Source organism: Lactuca virosa, chromosome 8, assembly GCF_052849685.1.
Source record: "Lactuca virosa cultivar CGN04683 chromosome 8, Lactuca_virosa_CGN04683_v6, whole genome shotgun sequence".
NCBI classification, from domain to species: Eukaryota; Viridiplantae; Streptophyta; class Magnoliopsida; order Asterales; family Asteraceae; genus Lactuca; species Lactuca virosa.
Genome location: NC_136433.1, coordinates 104,424,269 through 104,444,565, shown reverse-complemented (window position 1 = coordinate 104,444,565; position 20,297 = coordinate 104,424,269). Strand labels below are relative to the sequence as shown.

General features: G+C 39.0%; 1 protein-coding gene across 3 annotated transcripts; it reads left to right on the top strand.

The window, feature by feature from the left end:
- Nucleotides 1-16,305: 16,305 nt before the first annotated feature.
- Nucleotides 16,306-19,505, top strand: LOC145130902 (Nuclear transport factor 2 (NTF2) family protein with RNA binding (RRM-RBD-RNP motifs) domain-containing protein). 3 transcript variants are annotated; one of them, XM_079065658.1, is made up of 8 exons: nt 16,306-16,522; nt 16,678-16,742; nt 17,150-17,287; nt 17,384-18,122; nt 18,218-18,339; nt 18,420-18,479; nt 18,568-18,634; nt 18,979-19,505. In XM_079065658.1, exons 2-8 carry the CDS (start codon nt 16,698-16,700, stop codon nt 19,242-19,244), a joined length of 1,437 nt encoding a protein of 478 aa, XP_078921784.1. In that variant the 5' UTR covers nt 16,306-16,522; nt 16,678-16,697; the 3' UTR covers nt 19,245-19,505. The 3 variants fall into 3 exon arrangements, with proteins under 3 accessions (XP_078921784.1, XP_078921783.1, XP_078921782.1); XM_079065657.1 differs by having other exon boundaries at nt 18,414-18,479; XM_079065656.1 differs by having other exon boundaries at nt 18,411-18,479.
- The last annotated feature ends 792 nt before the right edge of the window (nt 19,506-20,297 follow it).

Below are 20,297 nucleotides of genomic sequence, written 5' to 3'. Positions count from 1 at the left end.
AACTATAGGTTATTCCTAGCCAAATTTCGTTCACCCCATCCCATGGGGTTCTAGAGGTTTCCTGCTTCAACTTTCAATAAATAACCAAACGGTCCCTGCACTTTTAATCAATTCAATTGATCCCAAAATTAATTCCAATTAATTTCTGATTAATTCCAAATTAATTATTATTATTTCTTATTAATATATTAATCATATAATATATTAATAAACTATGTATTCTAATTTATTAATCATATAATAAATAAGCAATTCAGCCTCTTCCTCCAAAGATCATTCTATCTAAATACTAGTTTTGAGGGCAACCTAAAAAGGATTTTGCTTCTAATTCAAGAATATACCAATTTAGTTATTGGCTTAGACACTTTAATCCAACAAAGAAGTCAGAGCTCACGAAGGTGAACGGACGCTCACCAGGAAAATACTCCGCCTAGGAGTATATTCACCAGATGTCTACAAAGATGCAGCCAAGCTCACCAAAAAGTGTTCGGAGTGTCAAGCCTTTGCTCACTTCCAAAACCAACCTACCATGCCCCTGACCAGCATCAGCAATCCCTGGCCCTTTCACACATGGGGCGTAGATATTGTCATACCGTTTTCAACCGCCCTAGGCGGAGCTAAATTTTTACTAGTTGTCGTCGATTACTTCACTAAATGGATTGAGGTCGAACCTTTGACCACTGTCACGGGAAGAAAAATGATAAAGTTCATGTAGAAGAATATCTTCACACGTTTTGGAACCCTGAGGATTCTAGTTAGAGATAATGGCACCCAGTTTGAAGGCATTCCCTTCAAGGAATGGCGTGAAGAGAAGCAAATCCATCGCCGATTCACCTCGGTGGCACATCCCTACGCTACCATCCAAACGGAGGTGTCAAACAAGATAATCGTCAATAGACTTAAGAAGCACATGATTAAGTCTAAAAGAGCATGGGTTGAAGAATTGCCCACAGTGCTCTGGTCGTATCGCACGACTTGGATATCCAGTATCGGGGAAACACCCTTTAGCCTGACTTACGACACAAAGGCAATGCTCCCACCTGAAATCTTGACCGGGTCACTACGGGTGACGGACTTGGATGTGGAAGCCAATGAGGCTGGACAACATCAAAACTTAGACATGCTTGACAAGAAACGCGAAGCCACCCAGCTCCACCAAGCTACCTATAAAACTCGCATCGAGAATTACTACAATCGAACTTCAAATTAGGAGAATGGGTGTTGAGGAAATATGAATCGTTTAATCCACAATTGTAAGACAAAGCTTATTGAGTTCCCCAAAATACCATACAACATAAAATACATGCAAGCATACAACATTGGACTTTAACCCAAGGCTGGTATGCCTCCTTCAGCCTTCAGCATAAAGCTGGTCCGCCCTGGCCTTCAGCAGAAAGCCGGTATGCCCCGAGTATCTTGACATTCAACATAAAGTTGGACCGTCGTCAACTCGACACAAGATATGTCGACATTGATGAGCGAAAATATACCTATCAAATTTTAAATTTATAAACCTAACTAACTTAACTAACTAATGCTCTTATAAGCAGTGTACCTAGTCTGATTATAGTATAGTTGGGTAAATCGGGTGTCGACCACAAGGAACGAAATTCTAATTAATAAAATCATCTCTAATAAACGAAGGTTTTTTTTGCCACTTGTCACACTCTCATTCAATTTGCCATATGTCATTTTGTGGTTATTTTGAATTTTTTTTCCACGTATCATTTTATGAGTTTTTTTATTTTATTAAATTTCACATAATATTTTAATGTAATAATTGCAATAAATAGATATTAATTTCATTAATAAACGTACTTTTTAATTTCAAAATTCCCAAAATTAAAGTTCATTAGTTTCTTTTCTTTATTTAAATTATTTATTTAAATTTAAAAGATAAAAAACATTTCCATTATAATAATTCATTATTTTTCTTATTTTCTTATAAATTCAAAGTTCTCAAATATTTTGACATTTATATTTTTTTTAAAGTTAACTCATGTAATACATGGATCTCACAACTATTAACTACTAATAATTAACTAAATAAAACAAGTAAATTGGGGGGGTTTTTTTTTACTGATTTTACAAGTTCAACTAACTTAAATCAAACAAATAACGACTAAGCAAACAACGAAAACGGTTTTTAATTTAATTATTAAAGAGTACTCATGTTAGTTCTGAATTCCCTTTCCCCTATGGTTGATTTCTACTAGACAGTTTATATTGACTTCCAATTAATTATTACTAGTTACTATGATTTAGAATTCTAGTTTTTCTCAATTTATGAACTAATATGCAATGATCAAACATAAGTTGAACACAAAACTAATATAAAGATAAATTGGACTATGAAGGAGAAAATTAGGAACCACTAATCTATGATCAAGATAGCAATTCAAGCACATAATATGGATAATTAATGCTCTCTAACACAACCAAAGTTATTAACTTTATTTGCCTAACTCTATGATTTGTTCAATCACTAGATCTAATTATTTAATGGTCATAAACAACTAGAAATCAAATTAATGCAGCTAGAATGATCATCTACTACACATAACTTGAATGAAAGGTAATAAAGACTAAAACTTTAACATGTTAGGGTTATAATTCATCAAGCACAAGAAAAGCCAAATAATTGTCATAAAATCATTAAATCAAAACATAGATTCAAGGTTCATCATCCCTAACAAAAGTTTAGGGTGATTAGCCCATAAATAAATCAGAAACACACAAATAATCTAAGCAAACTAGAGAATTTATAGTAAAATCTTGAGCTCCAATCGTTTTCTTCTCTTCTAATGAAACATCCCAAAAATACAGTCCAAAATTTTCGTTTTCTTCTCTTCTAAGCAAACTAGAGAATTCATAGATCTCTTCAACTCTTGAGCTCCAATCGTTTTCTTCTCTTCTAATGAAACATCCCAAAAATACAGTCCAAAATTTTCGTTTTTAAGTCATTTATACGAATCATACATATCATCCATCATATAAAAGTCATAAACCATGTATCTCTAAATACCATAGCATCTGTCAAAATATATCAGAGTATAAACATCCCAGGCTAAACAAACGGTGTGTGCACTTCAATCAACCCGAACTCCTCTTTTGAAAGCCGACGTTCCTGAAACCAAAACTGAAAACTGTAAGCACGAAGCTTAGTGAGTCTCCCCAAACTACCACATACCATACACATAATCAAATAACTTGGGCCTATCCCACTGCATCGGGCCCCGCTCAGCATCAGACCGTAATCCGGTACACATATAAACATATAAACAATGCATATAACATAAAGACATAACATAAACATAACTTTGGGACTCCGCCCAGCTGCATCGGGACGAACCCGGCATCGGGCCCCGCCCGACATCCGACCGCATCAGGCATCGGACCTCGTCCAACATCGGGCTTGCCCCAGAATACATACAACATAGCATAACACATAACATACGCATATAACATACATCGGGCTTACCCCGACATCGGACCGAAGCCCGGAACACTTAACTCATAACATATAAACTAACATGCATCGGGCTTACCCCGACATCAGACCGAATCCCGGAACACATAACACATAACATATAAGTTAACATGCATCAGACTTACCCCAACATCGGACCTAGGCCCGGAACACATAACACATAACATGCATGAATCACGAAGACATCAAGCATTCATATACTCTTCTCGGGACCGCCCCGACATCAGACCGTAGTCTGGAACTTCTAACATCTAAACGGGCCGACATTATGGCCTTAGACCCGTTCCTACTGGAAGAGGACTCACCTTACACTGTTGAAGTCCCGCAGACACAGCCCTAGCTACCGGATGACAGATTCCCGAATCTGTCAACATCAAAATAACACCCAATTAATAATTGGGTCCCCAACACATATCCATAAATCCATGCTTGGGGTAAAAGACTACTTTACCCCTAACTTAGCTTGACTCAAGCCCAAGGCCCAATCCAAAGGCCCAAAAGTCTAATAATGAACCAAGGCCCAACTATAGCTCAATTTTCCAAATTTGGCCCAAACCACTACATGGTCTTGCCTTAAGGCCCAACCATTTATTCTTGGTCCAACACTTGACATTCTGATGGTCCAATATCTCATAATCATCAAGGCCCAAAATATGGCCCATCTATGGCCCAATTTTCCAAATTGGGCCCAAACCCTTATATGGGCCTTACCCTAAAGCTCATCCAAATATTATGGTCCATATGATTATTCTTGGATGACCCATTATTGGCTCAATTACCAAAACATAATAGGAAGGCCCAACTTAAGGCCCAAGCAAGATTAGGGTTTTTACATAATATGACGATTAGGGTTAAGTGTTTCTTACTTAACCCATTAAGGACTTAATCCATTAAGTCCATCACTCTACTAGATAAATCATATGGTGTGATTGAGTGTAATTCAGAATTCCATTCCAATGGCCCAAATGTGGGTCCCAATAAGTCCAAGGCCGATAAATCCAATATTAGGGTTTTCTAAACCCTAACTAGGGTTTCCCACACAATCATAGCCCAATAGGCCCAAAACTAAATCTTTAAGCCCATTAGGGTTTCATTAAGCCAATTAGGGTTTCACTAGGCCCATTAAGGTTTTGCTAGTCGGGCACCACGCACTACCACCTCGGGTAGTGGTGGTCAACGGCGACTCATGGCGGCGGCCACCACCTCACGTTGGTGGTTATGAGTTTCTTTTATTATTCTAGGGTGGTTCCATGACAGTGGCGGCTGGAGAGTTGCGCTTTTAGGGTTAGGGATGAGCTAGGGTTTGGCAATGTAACAGTAGGGTAAAGAGGTTACCGGGTATATCCCGTGTTCCTTTAAACTTCGATCCAAATATCCAACTTCAGCCCCTCTTCACACTTTTGTTTTCAAATTTAATCCAATATTTACCATTTAAACCCTGCTTCCATAATTCCTCTCAAATTCGATCCCTAATTTACCAAACAACCCCTTAGCTTCTAAAATCTCTTCAAATGAAGTCCCAGAAGTTACCATTTAGTCCCTGCCTTCATAAATTCTTACAAAACCAATCCGGAACTTACACTTTTAACCCCAACTTCTAAAATCGTGACAATTAACCCTCGAGACCAACACCTTGCTATATTATTATTGATTTTCGGGCTACTATTATATTATTCATGAATTGTATATTTATTTATTTAATAAAAGGGGTGTTACAACTCTCCCCCACTTAAATTAGATTTCGTCATTGAAATCATTCCTTACCATTCCTTACACGCCAAACCACTCTAGTAACATGGTTACCATCCTGGGCACACCCTAGCCTTCCCAGGGTAACCATGACCAATCTTCGCAAAGCCCTAAAATCCACAGGTGAATGAATTCCTCGCCACAAGATGACATCTACTCCGTCTGAAATCTGATGTCTCGAGATGGTCTGAATCCATGACAGGCCACTCATATTGAATCATTATCGTTGAATCCAGTACGTTTATCCCTCAACTGACTACCAACTTCTAATAGCTCGAGGTTCCCACTATAAAACAGGATCACAGACCTAATTATCCCTGCAGATCACTTATACTTGGCCAAGGCTCAGCTAATCCCGCTGTGAGTGACTTGTCACTTCCTAAATCAACCAGCTATTTCGTCCGTACTTGCAACCTGAAACACAAATACTAACACTGCCCAAACACTGAACTGCCTGAAGCAGTATGTTGCCACATGGTTGCTTTCCAAAATCTAACGAGACCTCCCTGGTCTCAATTTGTTTGCCGGTCACCTGAGATACCGGGTTCCGACCCTGCTGTGGAACCAAAGGACTCCCACATAGTCGCCTCACACGACTTTCGAACGAAATCCTTGTCTGTCAATAGCTGCCATTAGTTATCTTGCCACTATGGCTATAACGACCTCATGATCCAGCCGATCGGGTCCGTGCGTCGGATCCTGACATCATCCAAATCCAAGGCTAAAAGTGATTGCTACAAGACCAATGATAGTCTTATATCACAAACGACCTCATACGGTCCATTGCTTTCCTGATCCCATAACTGTAATGGCGTTCTTACGGTTGTATCGCTGGCTCAAAACAGGTCTAATTCATCTGGGGAACCGTAATCCAATCTGTGGATTTGCCACGCCCTCACTGATGCACCCGAACCGGTGGGTACTACTGTTCCTTCCGCGATCCAACACACTCCCATGCTATCTTCTAGCCTAGTGAATGCTACGGCTACACCCATAGACTTACAACACTCTAACACTGTCTGCTAACCTTGTGAATGCTACGGCTACACCCGCTGACTTACAACACTTCCTACACTATCTGCTAACCTTGTGAATGCTACGGCTACATCCGCAGACTTATAACACTTCCCACACTATATGCTAATCTTGTGAATGCTACAACTACACCCGCAGACTTACAACACTTCCCACGCTGTCTCGCTGCTGGTGAATGCTACGACTATCTTGCAGTCTTACAACACTTTCCACATTATCTCATTCGCTGATTACTAATTCGAACACATCCGACGTCGAGCATACACACGACCTAACATCCAAAACTGAACCCATGTCCCGACTAGAATCCCCAACCTGATTCCCTAAGGCTTTCAAGCAAACATTCCGAGAACACGATCTCATCATTGGCAAGTTTTTCCGAAGTTCCATCTCACACTATCCTCAAACCATACAACCGTTTGGGCTGTCTTCCTTCCTGACAAGGATACGAAACTTATCCCATTTTCAAAGCTGCTTCTGGTTCTGAATCCTTGGACGATTCTCCCCCACTTTGATTCAACTAACGTCTTACAACACACAAAACTGGAAGGATTATCAATCCTTCTTACCATCCCATGACCAATCTACTCGAAACCACGCTTACCATTGCTAGTGTTTCAATACTAGCCCATCTAAAAGGTTACACAACTTCTAAGAACCCGATGACTACTTCCCGAATCCACAATTAGGGAAAATGACCTTCCGCTACCCACTACTAATTCTTGATATGCAATTGGCATATGACATCTCTTGAAAATATAATTCAAACACAAACAGAGGATAACCCAGAGTTACACTTACTCAAACCCTTGGAACAAAAATGCTCCACCGTGCAGTTTCCCGCAAGTGCTGCACCGAATCTGGCCCTGCTGGTCCCTCAAAAATTGATCTGAAATCTTGGGTCTCCTCCCGAGACCCTCCAATATAAGCAACTAATCTGGTTCCCTCTTCCCAATGTGCTCCAAGTCAATATCCCGTTCTCGGGCTCTAGAAGTCATGTCACTCAGGGTCTTGCACCCCGAGATACTCACGATCTTCCTGCTATCATTTTGCAGTAAGTCATGATACCTTACCTTCTTCGTTTCCTCATCTGCTGCATACTGTGGAACCAACTAAACTCTCTCTCCTAAGACTTGGCAGTGATCTCTGCCACATTCTCCATAGTCTGGCGGAGATCTAATAACTCTCGCGCCAACGGCTGAGCCTCAATCACCTGGTCAAACTCTGTCGGAATCTGGTCGAAAAGTCATCTCATGACATAGCATCGACTGTAACATCACTCAACTCACTACCAACCTCTTACCATCAATCATGTGCCCTGTCCTTCAGGAGGCAGGTAGTAAATCGAACTTTGTCCCTCTTGGCAACGGCTGATACGAAAAGCGTTGGCGACATCTGTCAACCATTTGCTGCTAACAATGGGGTCCCTCGCTCCATGAAAATATGGAGCATCACAAACTCTGAACTCCCGAAACATCAACGTACGCGTCCCTATTATGGCTGCTATATCAGTGCAAAATGCACTCAACCACTCATCACGAATCTCTGAAATTCCCTCCTTGATCATACTGAAGATCACAGGAGTCTGGTAAATGATATTGTGCGTACTCTCAGATGGAATGAACTCCTTCATCTGATCATCAAGCTGCCCGACTCTAGAGTCCGAGCCTGATCCCTTGCTGGCACCAGAACTGCCATCTGGTCTACCACGTGGCGTCACTATACTCGGTAATATACCATCACCAACATCATAATACTCATCATAACTCGAGGGATCTCACACACTACCAGTTTTCTGGATTCATCTCAGCTTCCCTTGATTCGAGTACAGATCCTCTGCTTTCAGTAGTACGGGCCCATATTACCTTCCACATCTATCCGTACTTTCCTCAAGAACTGCCTTGACTTCACCAAGCCCCTTCTACTGCTACTGCTCTCTGCTACTCTCATCCTAGGCTTGCCCTAGGGTAATCACCAATCCATTCTCCGCCATCAGATGCGTAAGAAGTTCTTGCTATCTCCCCCTAACTAGCTCGCGGATACCATTAAATATCACTAAGACTAGATAATTCTTCGAACGAGGTCTCCTACCCTACAACGGTTGGACTCAGACAAGAGCTGCGAAATAGAGCTAAACCTAACCTTCTGAAATTATTTAGTCCACGTAATATGTAACTTAACATATTCGTTTACTAGTTAGTTAAAGATAACTAGAAATCTTAAAAGCACAAAGCAAGCAGCATTCGAGCATTGAGTAATATAATCAATCATGTTCTTCTCATACTATCATATTACCGACTAATCAGTACTAGCATACAGTTCATAAAGCTGGGATACATATAACAGACACATAAGGCATCCTTCCTAGATCCTTAGTCCTAAACTAGCATGCATTTCTCATAAGCTGATACACATATAATAAGCATATAAGGCATCCTTCCTAGATCCTTAGTCCTAAACTAACATGCAATTCTCATAAGCTGATACACATATAATAGGCACATAAGGCATCCTTCCTAGATCCTTAGTCCTAAACTAGCATGCAGTTCTCATAACATATCATAACATAAACTTGTATGGGTAATTTGGGAATACTTACTTGAGCTCGGCGGATTGCATGCACCACACCCTTTTCTCTTTTTCAAATTTCTTTTTGCTTTTTCTAAAACTATTTTCTTTTCTCAAAGTCCTTTTATAAACATGGTTTTTCTTTTAAAAATTTATATATCAATTCCTTAGTTTGAGTTCAGACACACCCGAAAGTGTGCCCGAATCCCTCAAACCAAGGCTCTGATACCAACTTGAAACATCCCAAAAATACAGTCCAAAATTTTCGTTTTAAAGTCATTTATACGAATCATACATATCATCCATCATATAAAAGTCATAAACCATGTATCTCAAAATATCATAGCATCTGTCAAAATATATCAGAGTATAAACATCACAGGCTAAACAAATGGTGTGTGCACTGCAATCATCCCGAGCTCCTCTTTTGAAAGCCGACGTTCCTGAAACCAAAACTGAAAACTGTAAGTACGAAGCTTAGTGAGTCTCCCCAAACTACCACATACCATACACATAATCAAATAACTTGGGCCTATCCCACTGCATCGGACCCCGCCCGACATCAGACCATAATCTGGTACACATATAAACATATCAACAATGCATATAACATAAATACATAACATGAACATAACTTTGGGACTCCGCCCAGCTGCATCGGGACGAACCCGGCATCGGGCCCCACCCGACATCCGACCGCATCGGGCATCAGACCCCGTCCGGCATCGGGCTTGCCCCGACATACATACAACATAGCATAACACATAACATAAGCATATAACATACAACGAGCTTACCCCGACATCGGACCGAAGCCCGAACCACATAACTCATAACATATAAACTAACTTGCATCAGGATTACCCCGACATCAGAACGAAGCCCGGAACACATAACACATAACATATAAGCTAACATGCATCGGGCTTACCCCGACATCAGACCTAGGCCCGGAACACATAACACATAACATGCATGAATCACAAATACATCAAACATACATATACTCTTCTCGGGACCGCCCCGACATCCGACCGTAGTCCAGAACTTCTAACATCTAAACAGGTCGCCATTGTGGCCTTAGACCCGTTCCTACTGGAAGAGGACTCACCTCACACTGTTGAAGTCCCGCTGACACAACCCTAGCTGCTGGATGACAGATTCCCGAATCTGTCAACATCAAAATAACACCCAATTAATAATTGGGTCCCCAACACATATCCATAAACCCATGCTTGGGGTAAAAGATACTTTACCCCTAACTTAGCTTGACTCAAGCCCAATGCCCAATCCAAAGGCCTAAAAGTCTAATAGTGAACCAAGGCCCAACTATGGCCCAATTTTCCAAATTGGGCCCAAACCTCTACATGGTCTTGCCTTAAGGCCCAACCATTTATTCTTGGTCCAACACTTGACATTCTGATGGTCCAATATCTCATAATCATCAAGGCCCAAAATATGGCCCATCTATGGCCCATAATTCCAAATTGGGCCCACACCCTCATATGGGCCTTACCCTAAAGCCCATCTAAATATTCTGGTCCATATGATTATTCTTGGATGGCCCATTATTGGCCCAATTACCAAAACCCAATAGGAAGGCCCAACTTAAGGCCCAAGCAAGATTAGGGTTTTTACATAAAATGACGATTAGGGTTAAGTGTTTCTCACTTAACCCATTAAGGACTTAATCCATTAAGTCCATCACTCTACTAGATAAATCATATGGTGTGATTGGGTGTAATTCACAATTCCATTCCAATGGCCCAAATGTGGGTCCCAATAAGTCCAAGGCCCATAAATCCAATATTAGGGTTTTCTAAACCCTAACTAGGGTTTCCCACCCAATCATAGCCCAATAGGCCCAGAACTAAATCTTTAAGCCCATTAGGGTTTCATTAGATCAATTAGGGTTTCACTAGGCCCATTAGGGTTTTGCTAGTCGGGCACCACCCACTACCACCTCGGGTAGTGGTGGTCAACGGCGGCGTCCACCACCTCACGGTGGTGGTTATGAGTTTCTTTTATTATTATAGCATTGGTTACAATAGTACAAAACAAAAACCCAAATAACACACACTAATACAAACACACACACACAGCCACCCTAGTGGTGGCCGGCGGTGGCACATGGTGGCAGCCACCACCTCACGGTGGTGATGATTATGATATCGGCCAATACAACACCAAAGGTACTCCAAATATCGATCCAAATGCACCCAAAAGCCCACAGCCACCCGAGATAGTGGCTAACAGTGGCGAAGCGGCGGCAGCAGGTGGCAGAACGGCGGCGAAAAGTGGTGGTGATGAATTTCCTTCCGTTTCCTGGCAAAGAAAAGATTTACACAACATTTTCCCTACGAAATACGGTCATACAGCCACCAAATCACGCACACAGCCACCTCTTCACGGTGGTTGGTGGTGGCGAAAGAAGATGACATGGCGGCAACCACCATGGTTGGCAGCCATGGTGGTTTTTCCTCGGGTTTTCGGGCCAATCAAGCACCCACAAGCACTTCACGGTCCCAACAACATCACTCATCTATTCCATGCACGAAACCACAACTCTCAACCACCAGCTAGGCGGCTGAGGAGGCTGGAACGAGCAATCCACCGAGAAAAGCGAAGGAGAAGAGAGAGAGAGAGAGATATGGCAGATGACCTTACCCGAGGATTCCCGATCGATCATGACCATACAACAACGAATATGTCCATTCGTCGGCTCCCGGTGGTCGTCCCGGTTGCTCACAGCGTCACCGACAACGAAACTGTGGTGGTGACGGTCATTGGCAAGCAGCGGCGGACGAGGGTGGTTCCATGACAGTGGCTGCTGGAGAGTTGCACTTTTAGGGTTAGGGATAAGCTAGGGTTTGACAATGTAACAGTAGGGTAAAGAGGTTACAGGGTATATCCCGTGTTCCTCTAAACTTCGATCCAAATATCCAACTTCAGCCCCTCCTCACACTTTTGTTTTCAAATTTAATCCAATATTTACCATTTAAACCCTGCTTCCATAATTCCTCTCAAATTCGATCCCTAAATTACCAAACAACCCCTTAGCCTCTAAAATCTTTTCAAATGAAGTCCCAGAAGTTACCATTTAGTCCCTGCCTTCATAAATTCTTACAAAACCAATCCGGGACTTACACTTTTAACCCCCAACTTCTAAAATCGTGACAATTAACCCTCGAGACCAACACCTTGCTATATTATTATTGATTTTGGGGCTACTACTATTATTCATGAATTGTATATTTATTTATTTAATAAACGGGGTGTTACATCTAAGGGTTTTCCAGAGGGTTTTTGTCGCAATACTTCTCCAGAAAGTCGGCTGGAAGTCCCCCAATTCGACCTAATGTTCGAATATATATACTTGCCTAAAATTTGGCCACCACGTCGTGGTCTTCATAGAAATCCTGTATTCTCCAAGTCAGCTCAACGATCGCGAAGTTTCGATTTACCATGTCGTGGTGGTGTCACCACGTTGTGGTAATTGGGAATCAACATTTTCTCAAAACACGAAAGTCGTCTGAAATTTTGTCTAGTTTTCAGATCATTTTGAATCTTGTCAACCGGAGTTACGAGTCATGAGATGTGGCCAAAATACTGACGAGTGTTCAAGCTGTCTAGCAACATTCTTTTTGCCTAAGCTCGCATTTTCTCGCTTCCAGCTTCCATATTTCTTCCGAGCATGTCTTTTATGCTACATAACAACATATAATATATTAAGTACCCTTTGTTCTATAATATGCATAATTTTAGCTAAAAGTATTAAGATGCGATGTAAAATATATATAGATATGCACATATTAGACATATATACTAACAAACAATCCAACAACACATGTAACTATCTAAACTAGTCTACTTGTCTAACAGTTTGCTAAAACATAACACCATCCTTGTATATAAGGATACATATTGTAGTGTAAAGTATAGTGAGAAAACTCACCTCGAAAACATGACATATAACCACCATTGCTCACTGGAAATGTAAAATTCGGCAACACAAACCACCTAAACATTTAATAAAAGGTCAACACCAACTATGACCCTAAACCCTAAACTTTGACCAAAAAGTCAACTGGTCAACTGCTATAGGCCACTGTGTCGTGGCTAACTCCATGGCCATGTCGTGGCAACTACCTAAAGAAACAGTCGCAACCGAAACCCGCCACCGCACCGCGGTGAGCATCCAAAACAACTAAATGGATTAAGCTCTTAACATTTAACCTTCAAATCTGGGTTTTTTTAAAGGTTTTAATGGACAAAGTTTCCAACTTTATCCATTAGGACACCATACTAAGCCAAGATCTAAAAACCTAAGTCCACAATGGTTATTCTAAATGCATGGACTCAAGACTAGTCAATGTAAACACCCTTTCATCAACATAAAGGTCTAGAAGCCATAAAAATGCACTAAGAGGTTTATGAGTTCACTCAAACTCCAAAAACATTAAGGTTTAGGACCGAAATGACCACAACACCAATATAACTTAGATCCATGGAGAATAAACACAAAGGTTGAGACTTCATACCTCCTAAGAGTCCAGAAGATGGATTAGATGGATAAGCTAAGTTGAAGTTCCTTTTCTTCTTTCACCAAAGCTCAACATCTTCTTCAAGATTACACCAAAACACCAAGAATAAGCTCTCAAAACACCAAAGGGGATTAGGGTTAGGGTAAGGAAGATTTCAGGGGATGGATGCTGCCAAATGAGGCAATCCCACAAGTTAGTGCCCTTAGATAGGGCCCCAAGGCCCGAGGTCTAGGGTTTTAAACCTCAGCTTCCACCGCGCCGTAGTGAGGACCTGACCGCGCCGCCACTAAATGACGTGTCCCGCGGTGTGGTTCAGGCCTTACCGCGTCGTGGTGTTGGAATAATCTTAAAATTCCCAACTTCAAAATAAAAGACTTGTACCTGGAATACAGGTGTTACAATTAAGGTAGGTTGCTACTTGCACTTGATCCCATATCGACTGAGGAGGAGAACTAAAGACTCTTTATAAGGGGTGTGGATACCTTCCCTATCACAACACGTTTTAAAGTCATGAGGGCAACAGACCGCATAAGTACTCTACAGTTAAGCGTGTGCAGGTGAAATCAGTTCCAGGATGGGTGACCCCCTAGGAGGTTTGCATGCTAGGAGCCGAAAGCGGACATTACTGTGATACATGCCAGAGAGGGATGTTACAAATGGTATCAAATCTAGGCCACAAGTTGATATGTTCGACATGGATGTCGAACCTTATACCGGGGAGGGGTGAAGGTGGGTGGCTAGTTGTACCTGATCCCACATTGGCTGATAATGAGAACTAAACACTTTTTATAAGGGGTATGGATACCTTCCCTGTCACAACACATTTTAAAGCCACAAAGGCAGCATATCCCATAAGAACTTTTCAGTTAAGCGTGCCCAGGTGAAAGCACTTCAAGGATAGGTGACCCCCTGGGAAGTTTTCGTGCTGGGAGCCCAAAGCAGACAATATTGTGATACGTGCCAGAGGGGGATGTTACACAAACTCCATGGAAAAAGTTTCAAATGGACCAAAACTCCATTAAATACACTAAATTCAACACCAATTCTTAGATCTAAGAGGATAAATCAATAAAGCTTGGATCTTTATGACTTACAAATGTCCATAAGGTGAATGAGAGATGATCTCCTTAGTTGCAAAGCTTTCATGATCAATCTTTCAAGAATACTTCACTTTAAACCACCAAAACACACCAAAATGGATGAAAGGAGAAAAGATAAGCTCAAAACTTTCAAGGGAGACTATGGTTTCTCAAGAAACGTTCAAGGGTTGTGGAGGCCAAGAATGGCAAAACCCTAAGGGTTAATGTCCTTTCAATAACCTTAAAACCCTAAAAGAACGATCAACCCATGGGTCGGGGACTCGTGTGTTACATTTATTATCAATTGAACATTCCTTTCTCTCCGTCTCTCTCACTTTGTTTGTGTGCGTGTGTGTGTGTATATATATATATATATATATATATATATATATATATATATATATATATATATATATATATATAAACAAACAATTTTCACGACCTCAACAAGAAGGCGACAACATTAACGTCTGTTTTGATTTTTGATTTATTTGTTATTTTATTTATTTATTTTATCAATATATTGTTACAGTATGAAGAGTTTAATACTTTTTTTTTGTGCTATAACTTTTTAATACATAAAGCTTGGTATAAATTGACCGTTGATACCACAAATTTTTATCTATGTTAGTTTTTATCGCAATATCAAATAAACATACAATATGTTTAATATTTTTTTCTTGAACTATGGTTTTCTTTATAACATTAGAATTTTTTTTCTTTCTTTCATCTCCTTTTCACAATAACATAGTTATTACGTTCCAATTTATTATATAAAATATTGTCAATCCAAAAATAAATTAAACTATTGTTTTGTCATTTTCATTGAGAAATATATGTTTCTAAATATTTTTTTATAATGATATCATCAATCGATTCAACAAACAAAACTCTTTGGATTCAATTGTAGTCTTGTTTATATTATGTTTTGAAGAAGTACAACTTTATACATCAGACAATTTTGTGTAAATAGTTATATTCGATTTCGATTATATTTGTATCTCCATATACAAATTCCTAGCTTCGCCATTGTTTTGAATCTTTATCCACGAACAAATTTAACTGCATAATTATATTTATATGCAGAATGCAAAATACAGCTAGTATACAGATAATGGAAGTTATATCATACCAAAACTAAATTATGATATTATTAGGGTGAAACATCTTTGGTTAAAACTAAAATAAAATCAATATAAAATCCTACTAAGAAGTCAGAATCCCATAAAAACAATGCAACAATCCAAAGGCCTCTTAGTTGTTTAATGATCTTTAGTTGTAGAGTTGAAATCGATGATAACTTATAGTTACCAATAATAAAGGAAATTATAAAAATATATAACTATTTTTTATAACTGAATAAAATAACTTTTCCTTATTTTTCTTTCATTCTTTCAACTCCAATTATTTTTCCCAAAAAACTTTTTATTTTCTTCCATTTCTTTCCTTCCATTCCATTACCTTTTCTTTAATTTTAAAACACGAGAACATAGGGTTAGAATACCAATAATACTATACATTTACTTGCCCATGAACAAATTAATGCCTATGAACTAATACTACTATACTTGAAAGAGACATACACAATTCTCAAAATTTGTATTATTAATGTTTTGATTATTCATCGTACATAAATAAATTACAAAGATTAGGATTTTTTGGATCATTCCAACATCCAGATTTGAAAAATAAATCACACATTTAAATTTCTATTTCATCAGATATATTTAAAATAAGGATGGCCTCATATTTTCAAGCGATTCCACTAATAAAATAACGAAATCATGTTTATATAATTTTGGGTAAAAGAAAAAAGGCCTCCTCTCGTTCCTTGCCTTCCATAGTCCTTTACTATATAAACCCTGAAACCCTTTTGACGCAAAATACTCGTTCCTCATTCCCCTGTACGCACTCTCGTTCGCGCCCCAGCGAGATCCGTAATCGCAACAACAAACCCTAACCAAGAAGTAGAGAGAGAAAGGAAGAACAGGATCACAGATTCTCTCTTTCTCTCTCACTTCAGCCTCGATCTTAACACATCTTGATCCTTGATTCTGGTACGGATTGTTTTCTACGCATCTCCATCTCTGTACATTTATATTCTCTGCAATTATCGTTAGATTTTTTTGTTTATGCTTTATGCGTGCACGTTTCCTTTGTTGTTTTGGATGTTTTGTAACGATTAGTAGTATTTTTTGGCATGTTTTCCCAGGGGTTTGGCATCGATCTATAATGGCGGCTCCGGCAGAAGTAGCGGCGCCTGTATCTGCTCAAGTTGTATGTATCGAATCATTGAGCTTTCTAGATCACTTTATGCTTGTTTGAGATTTTATTTATGGCGGCGCTTGATATAGAGCCCCCAAATTAATTCTAGCTGTACTGTTCTTGAAAGAGGATATTTTTAATTCTACAACATTTATTCTCTCCGTCTATAGAAAATTCAACTAAAACGATGAAAAGAACGGTTGATAATCACCACTACGCCAATTTAATGAAATCCAGTGGCGTGGGGGATAATATTCCAAACACATGATTCCGTAAATATGTAACATAATGGTTAAAAGGTCATTAAACCATCATTATGTTTTAATATTTTGTTTGTGACTCTGATATTTGTTTGCTTTACAATGTGTTATTATTTGTAAATGATTCTCATTGATGTTTCTTTGATTGCTAATAAACAGGTTGGGAATGCTTTTGTTCAGCAGTACTATCATATACTGCATCAGTCACCTGGGCTAGTTCATAAGTTCTATCATGATACCAGTAAAATTGGTCGCCCTGAGGAAGATGGTACTATGAGCGTAACTACTACCATGGATGTATGAGATCTTTCTCCATCTTTTTTATTCATAAATTATGTGTTTCAAGTCCTTCCTTTTTTCATGTCTGTTCTTAATCTTGTTATTGATTTGCAGGAAATCAATGCTAAAATTCTGTCCCTTAACTATGAGGACATGAGGGCTGAGATCAAATCAGTTGATGGGCAAGAATCATTAGGTGGTGGAGTCAACGTTCTAGTCACTGGACATTTGACTGGAAAAGATAACATTGTGCGTGATTTCACACAATCTTTCTTTCTCGCCCCTCAAGACAAAGGCTACTTTGTGTTGAATGACATGTTTCGTTACATGGATAAACCTAAACGCAATGAAGTTTCCACTGAGGATGCTGTGGTGGTGGATCCTGTAACCCCTGAGCAAGAAACTGTTGCGATACCAGAAAATAACATCCCTGAGGAGGAAGCTGCTGATTCTGATGTGACAGAGGAGCATCAACCAGAAAAGAAGATTGATTCTGAGGAAAATGGTGAAGTAGCCATTGTAGATGAGGAAGTTGAAGTTGAAGATCCAGTTCCTGAAGCTGTTGTTGATGAAGTGCCAGTGCCCAATTCATCATCATCAGTGGTGGCTGTTGAAGTTAACACCAAAACTGAGGAAGCCCCAAAGAAGTCTTATGCATCTATTGTAATGGATCTGAAGAAGCAAAATGGTGTGCCCTTTTCATCTCCACCACCTGTAATGAGGAGACCTCAACTAAGAAACCAAGAACAACAACCATTGAATAATGCTGTCGCCAATACCACCACTGTAGCACCTGAACCAGCTGCTGCTTCCAATGTGGATGCTACTGAAAACGGTGTTCATGAGGAAGAAGGTAGGGTTACATTTGTCATGGAGATCTTTCTTCTTTCTGTTATCGATTCATCATAAGATTCTTTTTTTTTTTTTTTTTTTTAAATTTTTGTTTAGGTGAAGGTTACTCGGTGTATATTAAGGGTCTCCCAATGAGTGCTACACCTGCAATACTGGAGGAGGAGTTTAAGAAATTTGGACCCATTAAGGCGAATGGGATTCAAGTCCGAAGCAACAGGGTATGTATTGACTTCATCTTTCTGGTCTATTTCAATATGTTTTTGATTTTGACTTGCGAAAACTCATATAGCAGCAACAGGGTTTTTGTTTTGGTTTTGTTGAATTTGAGACGCCTGAGGCTGTTCAAAAGGCGATTGAGGTATGTTATGTCAGTTGTTGATATGATTTTCTTTTGTTGTGATGATTTATTTTTTTGTAAAATTTGACATTTTTATTTTAATGTTTAGGCATCACCAATCCCAATTGGTGGACGCAATTCTGTTGTTGAAGAGAAGCGGTCCACAAACTCCCGAGGTATTTTAGGTTTTTTATTTTTACTTTGGTATAATGAGGGTAGTTTGGTCTTTTAATTAAAAAGAAAGAATGTAATTGAATGTGCATTTGATTCGTAGCATGTTTATGGAAGGAATTTAGCATGCATGTCAAAAGAGTTGTAAACTAAAGGAATCATTTATATATTTTTTGTTTATTGTTGGCATATATATATATATATATATATATATATATATATATATATATATATATATATATATATATAATTGAATTGTTGAGTAATTATATATGACAAGGGTGTTTTTGTCTTTTAATAAAAACGAAAGAATGATTAATTTCTTATGCATGATGCATGGATTGTATAGGAGGAAGCCGGGGAAGATTTATGGTTGGAAGGGGAGGTGGTGGATTCAGGAACGAAGGCATGAGAGGAGGTCGTGGAAACTATGGTGGGGGCAGGGGTTACAACCGTGGCGGTGGCGGTGATTTTGGCGGCAGCCGGAATGATTATGGGTACAGAAGTGGCGGCCGTGGAGGAGCAGCTTCAAACCGTGGCGGCAATGGCAATGGGAATGGGAATGGTTATCAGAGAGACAACAATGGTGGAGCCGCCCGAATTATGGCACAGTGAGTTCCGGAAAAGTGGATAGTGGTTCCTGACTTTATTTTTGGCTTTGCATTGGTAAGCAAGTAAGGTGATAAGATAATAGAGCCGGATAGAAAGAGGTTTGTTTTTTTATTTTTGATTTTTAAATATTTTTTTCAACTTGTAGTATAGTTGTAGTCGTGATTTTTTTTTTTGGAGATTGGTATTATTTTGGTAATTGCTATTGATTTTGTTCAGGCGGAATTTGAGATAATGTTTTTTTAAATATTTTTTAGGTTAAAATAATACACGCGTATAAACATGGCTCAATGATGAATTGAGTAGTAAACTAATCTCGGGGAATTAATTGATTTAGGAATCAGATTAGATCACATAAGTTTTTGTTCCTGTTTTCCCTGTACATAGCTACTTACTATGGCTTTTTTTTTTTCTAATATATGCATCTTATTCGCTGTTTCATTTTTTCTAATATATGCATCTTATTCGCAGTTTCAAAAAAAAGTTAAGTTACTGAAAAGAGTAATATATATCTTATTGATGAATCGTATTCCTATATTCCTTTTACATTTGACTGATTTGGTTGTATTCTATCTACACAATCTTAAGTTGGATAATATATTTTAAAATCTTAAATGAACATGAAACAGAGCCAACAAGAAAAGTGCGAAGAGTATAGTTTTGTAATTATATTCGACATATTTATTATGTATTAATCTTAAAATACGTTGATAGATCAATTTAACACAACCAATCGTGTTCTAATATCTATATAATATTTAACATCTTATCTATTCATGCACTTTCATGTTTAAATCTTTCTAGGAGCATTACGATCTGCAGGTCAAATGGTCCCTTATGAAGTCTCTAGTGGTCTTATTTTATTGTGCTAAGATACAATCCCTAACTGAAAAAGTTATGGCCAAATTTTGTTTAAAGTTTGGTCATCTTTTTATGGTGGGTTACTTCTTAGCTATTAGTGTTTTTTTAAACACCCAACCATAAACTCAAAAGAATCACAAAATGTTTAAAGGATATTACAACCATCAAATACTGTAGAGTATTAGTAAATCAACCACA